This window comes from Trachurus japonicus, chromosome 9, assembly GCF_045865225.1.
Source record: "Trachurus japonicus isolate A0001 chromosome 9, Traja_1.0".
NCBI lineage: Eukaryota > Metazoa > Chordata > Actinopteri > Carangiformes > Carangidae > Trachurus > Trachurus japonicus.
In genome coordinates this window covers 9,033,499-9,050,110 of record NC_140915.1, presented here as the reverse complement: position 1 = coordinate 9,050,110, position 16,612 = coordinate 9,033,499, and the positions used below count along the sequence as shown (strand labels likewise).

The following is a 16,612-nucleotide window of genomic DNA, read 5'->3' as shown; positions in this document are numbered from 1 at the left end:
ACACAAAAATATCGCTTACTTCTGCTTTAACTTTGACAGCCCTAATATATAAACATCAAAAGTACTAGTAGTTATGGTACTCGGTCTGAAAGAAAAATCGCTGATTTTAAAATGTATGAAAAGTGTTATAGAAATAAAGTTAGATTGATCCAACAGAAGGAGGAGGGTCGAGGAGCCCATAGACTCTGACCTGAGATCAGCAGCGTGTACTGTACTGCACGGTGAGAAACAACAACCCCTCGTCCTACCTGTTCCCATGCCGCTGAGCACGGCGCCGTCGCTCACACCTGAGGCGTTTGTGTTGTTGGTGGGGGCGTTGTGAGGCGCCAGGCTGGGCAGGAAGAGACACCTGGACGGGAGGACGACAAGAGGACAGAGGACAGATTACAGACCGCTACCTGGAGGGAGACAGCTGGTAAACCTGCTGTCAGCTTACAGGAGGAGGAGGAGGAGGAGGAGGAGGAGGAGGAGGAGGAGGAGGAGGAGGAGGAAGAGGAGTAGGAGGAGGAGGAGGAGGAGGAGGAGGAGGAGGAGGAGGAGGAGGAAGAGGAGGAGGAGGAGGAGGAGGAGGAGGAGGTTTTACTGCAGTGTTGCTGCTGCAGCTCCGGCTCCACTAAGAGAAAAACTTTACTAACAACATTCAACACAATCGGAGACAGACACATAATATTGCAACTACGTAACAACTATTAACATTAAAAAAAAATGTTAAAAGGGATAGTTCAACATTTTGGCCCATTGGCCCATTACCATAATCCCTATAGTCATAGCAGTAGGTTCGTTACCTTTAATTGTTGGTGCAAGCTATTTTTAGAACGGCGGAGCAGAGCCGTGAGCTGCTTAGAGCTACACTACGGAGGCTAATGGGATTTCTTGGTTTCCCTCATCAAACTCATCAAATACACAATCCAACAACTCCACAACGCTCTGGTGGACAAGTTGTGACCTGCACATTCACCACGCTATGAGATAATAACACAACGTTACCAGACAGAGTTGTTTTAGAGGGAAATACAGAGACTGCTTGATGAAAAACTGTCCCAGAAGGCAACGTGCATCAGTGGTTTTGCATCTTCTAACGTCTTGAGGTCATAGATGACATGGCGTATATTTTCAATATATAAGTCGCTTCGAAAATAGGTTGCATGACCAGCCAAACTACAAAAAAAAAGCACGATTTATAGTCTGGAAAATACGGTAATGTTATGTCCAGCACATAAAAATGGAAAACAAACATGTTTAATGTTTGTTTTCAATAAAAAATAACAATATGTTGATTAATGTGCATTGTCCTAATCAAATAAATAAATAAACAATGATATATGTGAGAGGAGGAGGAGCGACACTGCTTTCCTGCTTTTTATTTCCTCTGATCAGCGTGATTTGCAGCGTCGTCTCTGTTCTTCATAGAGCAGATGATCCCTCCACAAAAACAAAATTACAGGAGGAGGATTCGACTTGTGAGTCGGCGTTTTTTTTGTTCTGCTGAGTCACTGCCCTCCCCCTCCCCCTCCCTCTCCCCTTCCTCCCTCGGTATGAAGGTGCTATTTCCACCTCTGTAATCATCCTGAACCAGCGCTGACGACTCTGGAGATCTGGGGTGAGAGACACAAAGAGACCTCGAACGCACCGCGGAGAAGCTCAGAAACCTCACCGTGACCGTCTTCCTTTATGAATATGAAACTCCTGCTTTGTGTGTTTCTTACTGTGACTGTATGTGAAGTGTAAAACTCTGTCTGTCGTCTGTCTGTGTTTATGTGGGAGTGAATTAAAATAAACGACAGTGAGTTTATTATACTAAAGAAGAGTCAGAACTCAGATTTTATATCATCCTCCTACTTGAAAAACTGCAATCGAACGCCACCAAACTCTCCCCTGACTTTAACGAGAACCAGTTGTCTGACGTCACACAACAATCACACCATCAATGGTAAAACATCGATTAAAATGCATCTTAAATGCCAAAATACATTAAAACCTAATTCTTTTTCCTCCCTGCCTCATCTCAATCCACTGAAAATACTACTTCTCTGTTTTGTTTTGCTTGGTTTTTCTTTCTCTTTTCATTTTCTGTGTACTTGTATATTTGCTTGTCTGTTTACTGTTGTTTTTTTTTTATTACAAATGACACTCTAACATTTTAATTCCTACCAATTCAATGTTACGTTATGTAAATGGGCCGGTATCAGTGCCTTTACCGTTACTTTGACGCACATCTGCCGACATCATCTTTTTTGTAAAGTGACGGCATTTAGGAACCTTTAGGATAAAATAATTGTGGTTTCGTTTAATACCAATCAATCAAATGTTATTTATATAGCACCTTTCAAAGCAAATAAATGTCGTTCAAAGTGCTTAGATTGAAAAAGTATACAAGAAGAATGACATGGAGACTAATGCACGAAGATTAAAAACAACAATAAAGTATAGCAATAGTAAAAAATAAAATAAAATAAAAACACAATAAAATATGATATATGAAATATTAATACCACGATTAATAGACAAGTAATCGCGACATCCTTACTACTAAGTTAATACATATTAAAATCATTATTCGATCTGTTAATCAGCTCTGTGTAAATGAAGCGATTAGAAAACCAAACAGCCTGAAGCAGAAAATCTGTCTGTATTTATTTATTTATCTATTTATCTTTTGTTGTGAATGTGAATGTGAATGTTTCCACCTGGACAGGAAGGTCAGAGGTTTACAGCAGGACGCCGTCCCGTCCCGTCCCGGCCCCGCAGCTGGCAGACGGTCAAGGACTCAGACAAGGACAGACCCACCCACCCCCCAACACACACACACACACACACACACACATGTTTGTTGCCTCCTCTATCAAACACACACACTCTCTTAGTCTCTTCTAACAGAGGATGTTTGGGTTCTTCTTCCTCTTCTTCTCTAAAACTGGGACGTCTCCACCCGTCCGACCCCCCCCCCCCACACACACACACACACACCCCTTCCTCCCTCCTCCCTCCGTCTCCTGTGGGTGAGTGTGCATTTGTGCGCCTTAGTGTGTTTAAGCATGTTGTTGTGCATGATAAGTGCGAGTGTGCATAAGCGTGTGTGTGAGAGAGAGAGAGAGAGAGAGAGATCCCTAACAGCAGCAGAGGCATCAATTTTTCATGCCGACAGATGGGAGGAAGAGGAGGGGGAGTGTGTGTGTGTGCGTGTGTGTGTCTGTGTGTGTGTGTGTGTGTGTGGAGCAGAAAGTGGGCCAGTTGCTGCTTCGCTGTGTTTTCAGGAGAAACTCCATGTTCTATTCTGATGCTGCTGCTCCGAGGAGTCACATGGTCTCATCAGGAGGAGGAGGAGGAGGAAGAGGAGGAGGAGGAGGAGGAGGAGGAGGAAGAGGAGGAGGAGGAGGAGGTGGGGGGTTGATACAATAAGGAGGAGGAGGAGGAGGAAGAGGAGGAGGAGGAGGAGGAGGAAGAGGAGGAGGAAGAGGAGGTGGGGGGTTGATACAATAAGGAGGAGGCGGCTGCACCTGCTCTCTGATCCTGAACCACCTTGGACATTTAATTAAGTTTCCCTGAGTGGATGAACCTGCTTGTTTTGATTTTTTTTCATGAAGATAAAAGGAGATTAAAGGAATAGTTCACAAAAAAAATGAAATTCAGTCATTATTGACTCACCCTCATGCTGATGAAAAGTAGTTTTTTATTCCTCAAAGTGCATCTGGAGACCCGGGAGGCCGGTTCGTAGTCCAACGCAAACTTTATATGAGAGTCAATAGTGTCCGACACAAAAACGTCCAAAAGTAAATGGTTGTAGACTATAGAAACTGAGTTGGTCTTAAGGGATAAATAAAGCTATGTGCAATCAGTGATTAGTTAGAGTTCATTCTTTATGTTCGTTTGATCAAAGTTCAATTTTTTGGCGAAGAAGACTGAGAGAGGTCTCCAGAAAGAAAAACTGAGCCGGCGAAGCTGAGATAAATTCAACCTAAAATATCTGGTATTGTTTTTGATGCTGTTTATTCATTGTCTATTACTACAGGACAGACATTTATATTTATGATTTATGTTTATTTTTCCTAACTTTAATTTGCATTTTACATATTTGTTACATTTTATATGAGGGCCTTGGGCTTGTTTGGGGAAAAATAGAGAAGAAAATGTGCATTATGTGTAACCTCACTTCTCTGTATTCACTTCACTGTTGTGCTTCTCAAAAAAGATTAATAAAAGAAATATATAAATATAAATCTGGCAAAACGTGACAGCGCGAGGAAAATATGACAACAACAACAACAACAAGCTCAACGTCTACGAGCTGAGTGCAAACCTGAGAAAATAAAACGCCAGCAAAACAGAAGAAAGAGACAAAACAACAGAAAGTACAACAACATGAAGGTCACACACGTCAGAACTGAGCCACGTTTCCTCCTTTGACCCTTTTTTTTCCGAGTGAAGGTCGAAAAAAGCTCAAATAATTCAGCGCAGGTCAGGAAATCACAGGAAAACACCTTTTGGCATTTTGCCGAGACATTTACGAGTCGACGACCTTTTTCCAAACGTCTCCGCTTCTCTTCAACCTCATGAATATTCATAAAAACAAAACATGTCACAGCTTTAAGTCTTTCTCTACACTTGTTTACTGTATGTGAGTGTTAACATGTGCTTCTTCACACATACACATACATGTTTTAGCTGTGTGTGTATGTGGTTGACGAGTCAAGGACGCTCTCCTCTGACCTCAGACTTTCTCCTGTGTGGGACTTGAACCTGCTTCAGGGACAGTTTTTCATCAAGCAGTCTCTGCATTTACCTCTAAAACAACTCTGTCTGGTAACGTTCTGTTATTATCTCATAGCGTGGTGAATGTGCAGGTCACAACTTGTCCACCAGAGCGTTTTGGAGTCGTTGGATTGTGTATTTGATGAGGGAAACCAAGAAATCCCATGAGCCTCCGTAGCGTAGCTCTGAGCAGCTCGCGGCTCTGCTCCGCCGTTCTAAAAACAGCTTGCACCGACAATTAGAGGTAACGAACCTACTGCTATGACTATAGGGATTATGGCAATGGGCCAGTTTGCCAAAATGTTGAACTACCCCTTTAACAATTGACTGAAACACAGAATTGAATCAAATGAATGTGTAAAAATGTGGATTTCTCACAGTGATGAAGCTACAGAGAGTTAAATGTGAGAGTCTCTGCTGCACACGGCTCCTCACAGAAAAACTTGAGGGTTGAAATCCGACCTGAGGCCTTCGTCAAATATCATCCTCCCCCTCCCTCTCTCCCTCTCTCCCTCTCTATCTCTCTTCCTCTCTCTCACTGCCCCGCCACAATAAAGGCAAAAATAGTACGAAAAAAAAAACTGTGGTCAAAAATGAAGCTTTATTTTTAAATTGAAAATGATTTAGTAATCAATTTTCCTTGTTATCGGTTATATAACTGTTTTTGAAACAACCGCTGTAACACTGAGCTGTACTATGAAGTTTGTACATTTGTTCTTTGTATATTTGTATGTAGGCCTACATTGAATATTGAGGGAGGCTCTGTACTTTGTGTTTTTCTTTCTTATTCTTATTCTGTCTCTTTTTTATTGTGATACGGATTCCCTTGGGTCCGGAATAAAGAATGAATTGAATTGAATTGAATATACTTTTACTGTTGTGTGTTGTGAAGCCCTTTGTAACTCTAGCGCTACTGTATATAAATAAAGCCCCAAACCATTCGGGCATATCGAATGGTGGTGAGCTGCTGTTACATACAGTACGTCTGTGCAAAACAAACCATTTATGAACGTAAATATCCGATATATAATGTTTATTGTGTCGCCAATATAAAGTTCAAACATTTTAACATAGTTGTATTGTTGAATTTAATTTAATATATCCACATGTAGAAGCCTTAAAGGGATAGTTCACCCAAAATTCAAATTGCACTCTTTATCTACTCACCCTCATGTGGACTAAGGGCTGGGAGAAGTTTCAGAGTCCTCCGTGGCTTCTCTGAGTTACAGGGGGTCTCGGCGTAGCAGTGCATGTCCATATAACGGTTGCAAATGGATACCAACTGTCTTTGTAACAAAAAGACACACCAAAAAACATCCAAATACCTCCATGCTGCTCGTATGTAATGTCCGTCTTGTATTGAAGCCCCGAAATGCGAAATTGTCCCGAAAAAAATTAAATAAGTCTATATTTCAAGCTTGTTTTGTAGCAGAAGCTCCTCTTCCCGGTTCGTCCTAATTTGATGAACTGGGAAGAGGAGCTTCGAGAAGATTCCGCTACAAAACAAGCTTGAAATATAGACTTATTTAATTTTTTTTGGGACAATTTCGCATTTCGGGGCTTCAATACAAGACGGACATTACAGACGAGCAGCATGGAGGTATTTGGATGTTTTTTTGGTGTGTCTTTTTGTTACGAAGACAGTTGGTATCCATTTGCAACCGTCATATGGACATGCACTGCTACGTCGAGACCCCCTGTAACTCAGAGAAGCCACGGAGGACTCTGAAACTTCTCCCAGCCCTTAGTCCACATGAGGGTGAGTAGATAATGAGTGAAATTTCAATTTTGGGTGAACTATCCCTTTAAAGCTGTATCAAAATGTATTGGTATATAAACTAAATGTATATAAAACCGTTGTAATGTCACTGTTGTTGTGTTTCCGTGTGTCGACTCACCCGAAGCCCTCCAGCGACGTGTCGAACTCCACGAACGCCGGCGTGACGGCCGACCCGTGCAGGCGGATGTCGTGGGGCGTCGTCATGGAGACCAGGCACTTGACCCGGGTGAGCGGCACGGTGCTGCCCTCGGCCGAGCGCACCAGGCTGCGGCTGATGCGGTACTGGCCGTTGTCCTCGGCCGGCGTGGTGAAGACGCTGTCGGGCCCGAAGCCCTCCATCGACATGGTCATACTGTCTGAGAGACGGAGAGAGGGAGAGAGAGAGAGACACCAGGGGGACAGTTATTTATGTCTGAGAGAGACTACAGTTAAAATACGATGAGCCTTTCTTTCTTTCTTTCTTTCTTTTTTATCTACCTACCTTTCTTTCTGTATATCTATCTATCCATCCATCTATCTATCTATCCATCTTTTTTTATCTACCTATACCTTTCTTTCTTTCTATCTTTTTTGTCTACCTTTCTTTCTTTCTTTCTTTCTTTCTTTCTTTCTTTCTTTCTTTCTTTCTATACCTACCTTTCTTCCTTCTATCTATCTATCTATCTATCTATCTATCTATCTATCTATCTATCTATCTATCTATCTACACCTTTCTGTCTTTCTTTCTTTCTTTCTTTCGTTCTATCTTTTTTGTCTACCTTTCTTTCGTTCTATCTTTTTTGTCTACCTTTCTTTCTTTCTATCTTTTTTGTCTACCTTTCTTTCTATCTATCTTTTTTGTCTACCTTTCTTTCTATCTATCTTTTTTGTCTACCTTTCTTTTTTTTCTATCTTTTTATCTACCTTTCTTTCTTTCTATCTTTTGTCTACCTTTCTTTCTTTCTCTTTCTTTCTATACGTACCTTTCTTTCTTTCTATACATACCTTTCTTTCTTTTATCTATCTATCTATCTATCTATCTATCTATCTATCTATCTATCTATCTATCTATCTATCTATCTATCTATCTATCTATCTATCTATCTATCTATCTCTATGTATCTATACCTTTCTTTCTTTCTTTCTATCTTTTTTGTCTACCTTTCTTTCTTTCTATCTTTTTTGTCTACCTTTCATTCTATCGATCTTTTTTGTCTACCTTTCTTTTTTTTCTAACTATCTTTTTGTCTACCCTTCTTTTTTTCTATCTATCTTTTTGTCTACCCTTCTTTTTTTCTATCTATCTTTTTGTCTACCTTTCATTCTATCTATCTTTTTTGTCTACCTTTCTTTTTTTTCTATCTATCTTTTTGTCTACCTTTCTTTCTATCTATCCATCCATCCTTTTTGGTTCTCGAATGAAAATGTGAAAATGTGTTGACATCAGTTGTGTGCCCTTTGTTTTACTGTGAGATCTGACATAAAAACATTGTTCAACGTCGGATGAAGTCTACTTCGTCATCTTTACGGAGACGATCTGGTGTGTTGGATCATGTTATGTTATTATTGAAAACAAGAGGAGGAGAAATATTCATGTTTATAGCGAAGACTAGAAGAGAATAAACTCCTGGTTTTACTACTGAGAAACATGGAGTCGCTGGTTTGTTCAGCTGAGTCAGCAGATGTGACAAAGAGGAGTTGGATCAAAGGAAGAACTACAACACCCACCACCACCATCTTTCTTTCTTTCTTTCTTTCTTTCTTTTTATCTACCTACCTTTCTTTCTGTATATCTATCTATCCATCTTTTTTTTATCTACCTATACCTTTTTTTGTTTCTTTCTATCTTTCTTTCTTTTTTGTCTCTTTCTTTCTTTCTTTCTTTCTTTCTTTCTTTCTTTCTTTCTTTCTTTCTTTCTTTCTTTCTTTCTATACGTACTTTCTTTCTTTTTTCTTTCTTTCTATACCTACCTACCTTTCTTTCTTTTTTCTTTCTTTTCTATCTATCTATCTATCTATCTATCTATCTATCTATCTATCTATCTATCTATCTATCTATCTATCTATCTATCTATACAAAGAGGAGTCGGATCAAAGGAAGAACTACAACACCCACCACCACCATCTTTCTTTCTTTTTATCTACCTACCTTTCTTTCTGTATATCTATCTATCCGTCTTTTTTTTATCTACCTATACCTTTCTTTGTTTCTTTCTATCTTTCTTTCTTTTTTGTCTATGTTTCTTTCTTTCTTTCTTTCTATACCTATCTATCTATCTATCTATCTATCTATCTATCTATCTATCTATCTATCTATCTATCTATCTATCTATCTATCTATCTATCTATCTATCTACCTATACCTTTCTTTCTTTTTTGTCTACCTTTCTTTTTTCTATCTATCTATCTATCTATCAATCAAACAATCAATCTATCAATCAATCAATCTATCTATCTATCTATCTTTTTTGTCTACCTTTCTTTCTTTCTATCTATCTTTTTTGTCTACCTTTCTTTCTTTCTATCTTTTTTGTCTACCTTTCTTTCTTTCTTTCTATCTTTTTTGTCTAGCAGATGTGACAAAGAGGAGTCAGATCAAAGGAAGAACTACAACACCCACCACCACCACCACCAGCAGCAGCAGCAGCAGCTCAACACTAATAAACCACAGCAGAGTCTCCGCTCACAGACAAGAACAGTGGCTGTTTGTACAGAGCAGTAATTAGTGGGGACTTAATATCCATTCTCAGTTGGGTGGAGACACAATTAACAATTAAGACGCGACGAGGAGCGCCACAAAAATTACAAACACGAGCAGCTGCTGATAGAAAACAAACCATTAGCAGCGGATTGGAGACAGTCTTTGTTTAAACAGAGTATTTACACATCAGCTGGGTTTTAATCACAGATGTGTGTGTGTTTGTGTTAGTACAGTGTGTGTGTTTCCTACAAGCTGCTGCTCAGCTTTCAAATGATAAATGCACTTCTGTTCTGTTCTGTCCTCTGGCCTTTCCTTCGTTACACAACCCCTCACCTCCTTCGTACTGTATGCACCTCATGCACGCAATTTTTCCTGCGTAATATGTTTGTATACATCATGTACATGTAGGTGGCAGAGGAGTAACCACAGCGAAACACACACACACACACACACACACATACAGGCTGGGCAAAAAAAAGGAAAAAAAACAGTGAGTCAGGCGTTTTTGGAAAACCTATCGAATTATTATTGTCCCCTTCTTTTTCTTTTTTTCTTTTTCCTCCGACCACTGAGCCGGAGCCGCTGCCAGTAATAATTTCCCATCGAGCCATTAGATTTCGACTGAGCTGCTCATCCTCCGCAATCACGGCCTATTCACCGGAGGATTCGTCCAATGAGCTCAGAGAGAGACAGCAAAGAAGAAAAAAAAAAAAGCTGAATTGCTTGAAGATTGATGACCTTTTTTTTTTTTTAGTACAGAGTGAAACTTTCTCCCGGGAGTGGAGCTGCCGTCACATGGGCTGATGATGGGAACGGCTCCCAGATGATATCATCATTTCATAACTGCGCTGCTGGAGGACGACCGCTGCTGCTGCAGCTTCAACGGCTCCTCAGCGATTACAAAGTGATCAGTGTTCACTGGTGTAAAGAGGCCGACTGCCACTGCTGCCCACAAAATACACTGAACATGTAAGAACCATTGATAAAAACACACTGACGGCCGTATTTATCTTTTAATACCAGTCGTTTTTGTTCTCTCTTCTTTGTCTCCCCTCAGTTTTATGAACAGGAAAGTGAAATTTTAAAAAGGTACTATAAAGTTAAAGGTAGATGTTTGTGTTAAAGCTCCATACAGTATAAAGGTAGATGTTTGTGTTAAAGCTCCATACAGTATAAAGGTAGATGTCCATGTTAAAGCTCCATACAGTATAAAGGTAGATGTTTGTGTTAAAGCTCCATACAGTATAAAGGTAGATGTTTGTGTTAAAGCAGATATCATCGGCACGGCCGTTTCGGCTAAAGATAAAGGCAGGCTTTTGAAACCGTAAGTTACAGCTTCAAGTCACAACTACGACTTGGTAGCGTTCCAGGTAACCCGTAGCTCGTGTTTTTACCGTCCTGTTGTCTGTGAAAGTTCCCTATAACGGCGACTCGTAACTTCCGACCCGTGAACTCGTACCAGATCGAACTGGTATGACTTCACAGGAAGGAAAAACACAAAGTACGAGTTTCCTTGAACGCACCATGAGTTAGCAGCCCCCGCCCTTGTCAGGCATCAATTGGTCCTCGTGCTACGTCACCACATTCACGCGCATCCCTTGGCTGCACACACAGCCCTTCATGCCGTTCTCTCCCCTCATTGGATAACACTTGTATCCCACAAGGAAAATTTTCTCCTCGGGTTACAGCAGAGCAGAGTGACGGAGAGACTCGTGTTTAGGCTGAAATACTTCATGTAAGTGATTGCTGACGGAAAATAGGACTATTTAGGACTTATATTAACAAAAACATTCCACTGATATCTGCTTTAAAGCTCCATACAGTATAAAGGTAGATGTCCATGTGTAGTGTGATTATAAAGCAGCTCTAGGTTCTATATTAATATTGTGAAAGTATCAAAGCCTCAGTCCACAGAGAAATGCACATTGCCTGTATTCAGAAACTGAGCCTTAAAACCAGCCGTCAGGACTTCCTGTCACTTTGTGATGTCACAACTAAGCCCCGCCCTCTCACCACCTGGACCCACCATCTAACAACTTGCAGGATTTGCTTTCTCTGAGTGTTTTATGCTGAAATCTGCTCTAAAAACCACAGATATACCTTTAAATAAAAGACAGCGTAACTTTTACCTTTAATTTGCAGCATTATAACAATAAAAAAAACTCTTTCTCTTACTTGAGGCTCATTCTGTAGATATAAAAGAGCACATGCTGATAGAAATGAACTCTGCCAACATTTATCTCTGCACAACAGAGTGCAACAACAAACTGACTCTCATTTATCACTTGAAGGTAATTACATGCCGTCGATATTGTGTTATTATATTTCTAAAGGAAAAATATCGCTCATAAATTATTCTGCATCAACAACTACAGCACAGAAAAATTAAAGAAGACAGAGCGGCGCCTTGAAGCCACTGGAGAAAAACCACCACCGCTACCTCTTTTATCAGTTTGAAGGAAGGTCTGATGGAGAAAATCTAGCAACACAGCACAGGAGCTATCACGTGATCAAAAATGAAATGAAAATGTGTTATCGTCTTACTTCTCATCTCTGCGTCGTAGCTGAGGGAGCTCGGTTTGTGGACCCGGTACTGCTTCAGCAGCTTCTTGTCCCAGGCGCCGCAGTTCAGAGGGTTTCCAAGACGTAAGAACTCCCTGAAGAGGAAGAGACGAGCAGGAAGTAAAGGGTTAAATATATACATACACACAAACATATCACCTTGTACATATCATTGATGAATCAGCTTTTATTTGAAGCATAGTTAGTTCATGATATTTAAGTACAATGATCACCACCTGTCTATATTAAAGCAGATATCAGTGGAATGTTTTTGTTAATATAAGTCCTAAATAGTCCTATTTTCCGTCAGCAATCACTTACATGAAGTATTTCAGCCTAAACACGAGTCTCTCCGTCACTCTGCTCTGCTGTAACCCGAGGAGAAAATTTTCCTTGTGGGATACAAGTGTTATCCAATGAGGGGAGAGAACGGCATGAAGGGCTGTGTGTGCAGCCAAGGGATGCGCGTGAATGTGGTGACGTAGCACGAGGACCAATTGATGCCTGACAAGGGCGGGGGCTGCTAACTCATGGTGCGTTCAAGGAAACTCGTACTTTGTGTTTTTCCTTCCTGTGAAGTCATACCAGTTCGATCTGGTACGAGTTCACGGGTCGGAAGTTACGAGTGGCCGTTATAGGGAACTTTCACAGACAACAGGACGGTAAAAACACGAGCTACGGGTTACCTGGAACGCTACCAAGTCGTAGTTGTGACTTGAAGCTGTAACTTACGGTTTCAAAAGCCTGCCTTGAACACAGCATTAGCCGAAACGGCCGTGCCGCTGATATCTGCTTTAATGAGCTTTACAGAAAACTCTACATTCAAATCCACTTAAAAAGGAAAATATTTGTTGTTTAACTATTAAAGAGTTTAAATCTGACACTGGAAAAACGGTAAAAGTAATAATGGATTTTATTTTTAGAAATGTCTGTGATCATCGTTCATTCATTTTCCTTCATTCAGCCTTTATTTTAGATTCAAAGGAGAGACCTTCACCGATTGACAATGTGGTTGAACAAAGGATGAATTAAAACGTCTTCAACGGAATAAAAAAGAGGCAGGAAACAAGAGCAACAATAAAAAGCCACAAAAACATGAAGAATGCATAAAAACCTTAACAATAATTATAATATTAAAGGCAAAAGGTGTACTGATCAGTTTAAACAGGAACATACGGATATAAAGCCAAAAGGATGAAGGTGAAGACAGATCTTCACCAGCAGACTGATTCAGTCACCTCACTGTGTTTGTAATGTAATGCACGAGTTTAAAAGACCAATGAGAGCTTTATCAATAAATAAACATTAAAGAGAGAGAGAGAGGTCACAACGATGTGTACTGTAACTATCTCCAGTCATAAATCTTAAAGCCGAGTTCAAAGGTGAAGGATGCATCATGCATGTGTAAAATATCACCATAATCCAACACTGATTGAAGAAAAAATACCACAATAAAGATTTTTCTACAAAGCAGAGGAACATTTCTGTACAAAAAAATAATTTTTAACTTTCTGAGATTAGCAAGAAACTCGGACAAATGATGTTTAAATGTTGACGTTTTATCAGTCTAAAAACATTAATACACATGTCAAGTCAGTGCATTTTAATATTTAAAAGGGGGAAAGATCAATATTAAAAACGAGTTGTTTATAGACATAATAAGCCTGTTTTTATTGACTAAAATACCAGTTAAAGGTGTTCACAAATGGCTGTTTGTCCTGTTTGTCGTGCCGAGTTTTCATGAGTTGCCGCACGAGTTTACCCGAGTAAGGAAAACGAATTTGATTGGTCGTTATCGAGCAGGCGGGATATTCAAAGCTTAGGGCGAGACGGAGCTCGGTGTGTGTATGTTTTGTCTCAGACGTTTGAATGACGGATGACGGATCCAATATCAGTGGCTGATGAATCGTGAGCAGCGTGACGCATAATTTGTGCGCCTGCATTATCCAATGCGAAAAAAAAATACCACACTTTCATCCCGGATTTACTCAAAAATAGAATTTTGCACAAAGTTTGGCCTACATCGTCTGATAGATGACTTATTACACTAATGTTAATACCCACAGTGGGCTCAAATTCAATTTTCTTTTCTGTACAGCTTTAAGTTCGGCTCTGGTGCTGCCAGGTTTAGTCCTCGTACTCCCAGAGGAAGCACCGATCATAAACACGGTGTCCTGTGTGTTCACATGGACGTCGTGTTGTAAACCACTCTGGATAAAAGCCTCCGTCAGGGTGTGAGCTGCTGATGCATCGAGGCAGCAGGTTGACTTCTGCACCTCCGCTGCTGTGTGTGTGTGTGTTAGTGTGTGTTAAACAGCATGTTTCAGTCTGCTTCAAAAGACGGCGTCAGTGACATGAATGCAAAGAGTCGCGGTTGTCAGAGCGACGGCTGAGTGAGCGACGGCAGCAGCAGCAGCAGCTTCAGAAACAACAGGACGACTCTGGAGCTTTGCTGTCGGGCTGATGTCGGCAGAGCAGAAACAAAATGTGGAGGAAAGAGTAAATAAATATATAATAATAAAAATAAAAATACGCAGGAGGAGGAGAATGATGAGAAGAAAAAGAAGAACGAGCGGAGGAGGATGGGAAACAGATTGACAGCTACTGTAGAGCGAGTTTACCCTCAGCACAATTATACATCAGCCGGGGAGTTGGAATTTACATATGAAAAGAAACGACGACGTGAATGTCAAATAAGTCGCTCCCACTCCTCACTTCACCAGTTCCTCGACCCCAAACTCCCATCGCACTTAACTAGTCAAGCGGGAAATGAGAATCTCTCAGTTTTGTCTGTATAATCCGACCGTCGCCCCCCTCCTGTCGCAGCAGATTATCCTTCACTCGTCGTCATTCATATTTAGTTTTTTTTTCAGACACTGGAGGCAGGAAAACCTCACGTCGCTAAGTAGGAAACCACTGGGACGCGAGAGGACTTTCTGCTCACGTCTGACTGTATTTACAGGAGGTCAAGTGAGGAAAACAATCCGTGTATCATTCGTTCATTCGTTTTTCAAAATAAAACCAAAAATAAGAAAACGAAAAAACAACTCTTTTTCTCAGTATTCGTTTCCAAAACTAAAATGAAAAACGGATAACGACTCGTTTTTTCAGTTTTCGATTTTATGCTCAAATGAATAATGGAAAAAAAACGGATAACGAGCGTTTCTCGTTTCATGTTTCATGCAATTTTGATCTGAAGTGCAATGAGCCGGAAATGACCGTGATCCGGAAGTGACAGTCTCTGCCTTTACTGCTAGAGCCCGCAAAGTAAAGGATAATGTATAGTTCGGAACCTGAAGGGGTTTATTTCTCCATAACAACCGACCAACTATACATTATCCTGCTTATTACACGGTTTACGAGTGAAATTAATTTGAAACATATGTTGATGAAAATACATGTCAGCCCGAGTCAAAACGTAACCTGTACTGACGTAATTGACTTTCATGGAGACCAATGACACCTGTGTGATAGAGTGGCTCACAGAGGTAGACAGGTAGTTTCTGATGCATGGGCTTTTGCTGAAGCGGGATCGAGTCCGGCTCCACGCGAATATGTGAAGATTATTTTTTCTTCACTTTATTTTTTTTCATGTGGCTGGTACGTAGTACTCACTCACAGCAGCATATTCGCTGCAGTAGATGTGAACTGTGGCTTGAAACTCGCTGTTACTGTAATATGTTGTGTTGTGACGGAAGCGCAAAACAGCTGCAGCTGTTCCGTACGGTAACCAGTTAAATCAGAAACCAGTTGGGCCATAACACCGGCCAGATGCTGCTCTCTGATTGGTCCATCGCTGCGACCGTCGTCAAGTATAACAGACCGTTGCTAGGGACGCTGCTCTGATCAGCGCAGCTAGGAAAAGAGAAACTATGCAGGATATTTACCTTTTACCGTCATTAAACAGCTTCGGACTAATTGTGATTTTAAATGTGTGATGAAATGACTTGTAACTTGTTACAAGCAGAGTGGAGGCTGCTTCCACGTCGTGGCTGGAAACCAAACCTGCTGATCAGAGCCTCTGATCCGTAGACTGTATAAAAAGCTCTGACCCGGTGTCAGCTCTCCTCTCGTCCCGGTGGCACCGCGAGTCCGCGACACAAACGCACCCCGTAAACAGTAAATCTCTTGTTTATGACAGATACCACTACACACATTGTAACACTGTATCAATCAATCGATCCACTGATTGATTATCAAAATTCCATACAACCTGTCGGGGTTTATTTATCGCGAATATGCTGCTGTGAGTGAGCACTACGTACCAGCCACATGAAAAAAAATAAAGTGAAGAAAAAATAATCTTCACATATTCGCGTGGAGCCGGACTCGATCCTGCTTCAGCAAAAGCCCAGGCATCAGAAACTACCTGTCTACCTCTGTGAGCCACTCTATCACACAGGTGTTAGAGGTCTCCATGAAAGTCAATTACGTCAGTACAGGTTACGTTTTGACTCGGGCTGACATGTATTTTGATCAACATATGTTTCAAATTAATTTCACTCGTAAACCGTGTAATAAGCAGGATAATGTATAGTTGGTCGGTTGTTATGGAGAAATAAACCCCGCCGGTTCCGAACTATACATTATCCTTTACTTTGCGGGCTCTAGCCAATATAATACATCCATGGCTCTAGCAGTAAAGGCAGAGACTGTCACTTCCGGATCACGGTCATTTCCGGCTCATTGCACTTCAGATCAAAATTGCATGAAACATGAAACGAGAAACGCTCGTTATCCGTTTTTTTCCATTATTCATTTGAGCATAAAATCGAAAACTGAAAAAACGAGTCGTTATCCGTTTTTCATTTTAGTTTTGGAAACGAATACTGAGAAAAAGA

The 16,612-nt window shown here is 40.7% G+C and overlaps 1 protein-coding gene across 11 annotated transcripts in view; it reads right to left on the bottom strand.

The window, feature by feature from the left end:
* The window catches only part of wdfy3 (WD repeat and FYVE domain containing 3), a 170,857-nt gene that overhangs the window by 63,022 nt on the left and 91,223 nt on the right, over positions 1-16,612 (bottom strand). For all 11 annotated transcript variants that reach the window (XM_085785866.1, XM_085785864.1, XM_085785867.1 and 8 more), the window contains 3 exons: positions 11,754-11,866; positions 6,648-6,885; positions 249-349 (listed from right to left, as the gene is read on the bottom strand). In XM_085785866.1, the coding sequence (XP_085641992.1) occupies positions 249-349; positions 6,648-6,885; positions 11,754-11,866 (452 nt within the window). The remainder of the gene's footprint in view (positions 1-248; positions 350-6,647; positions 6,886-11,753; positions 11,867-16,612) is intronic.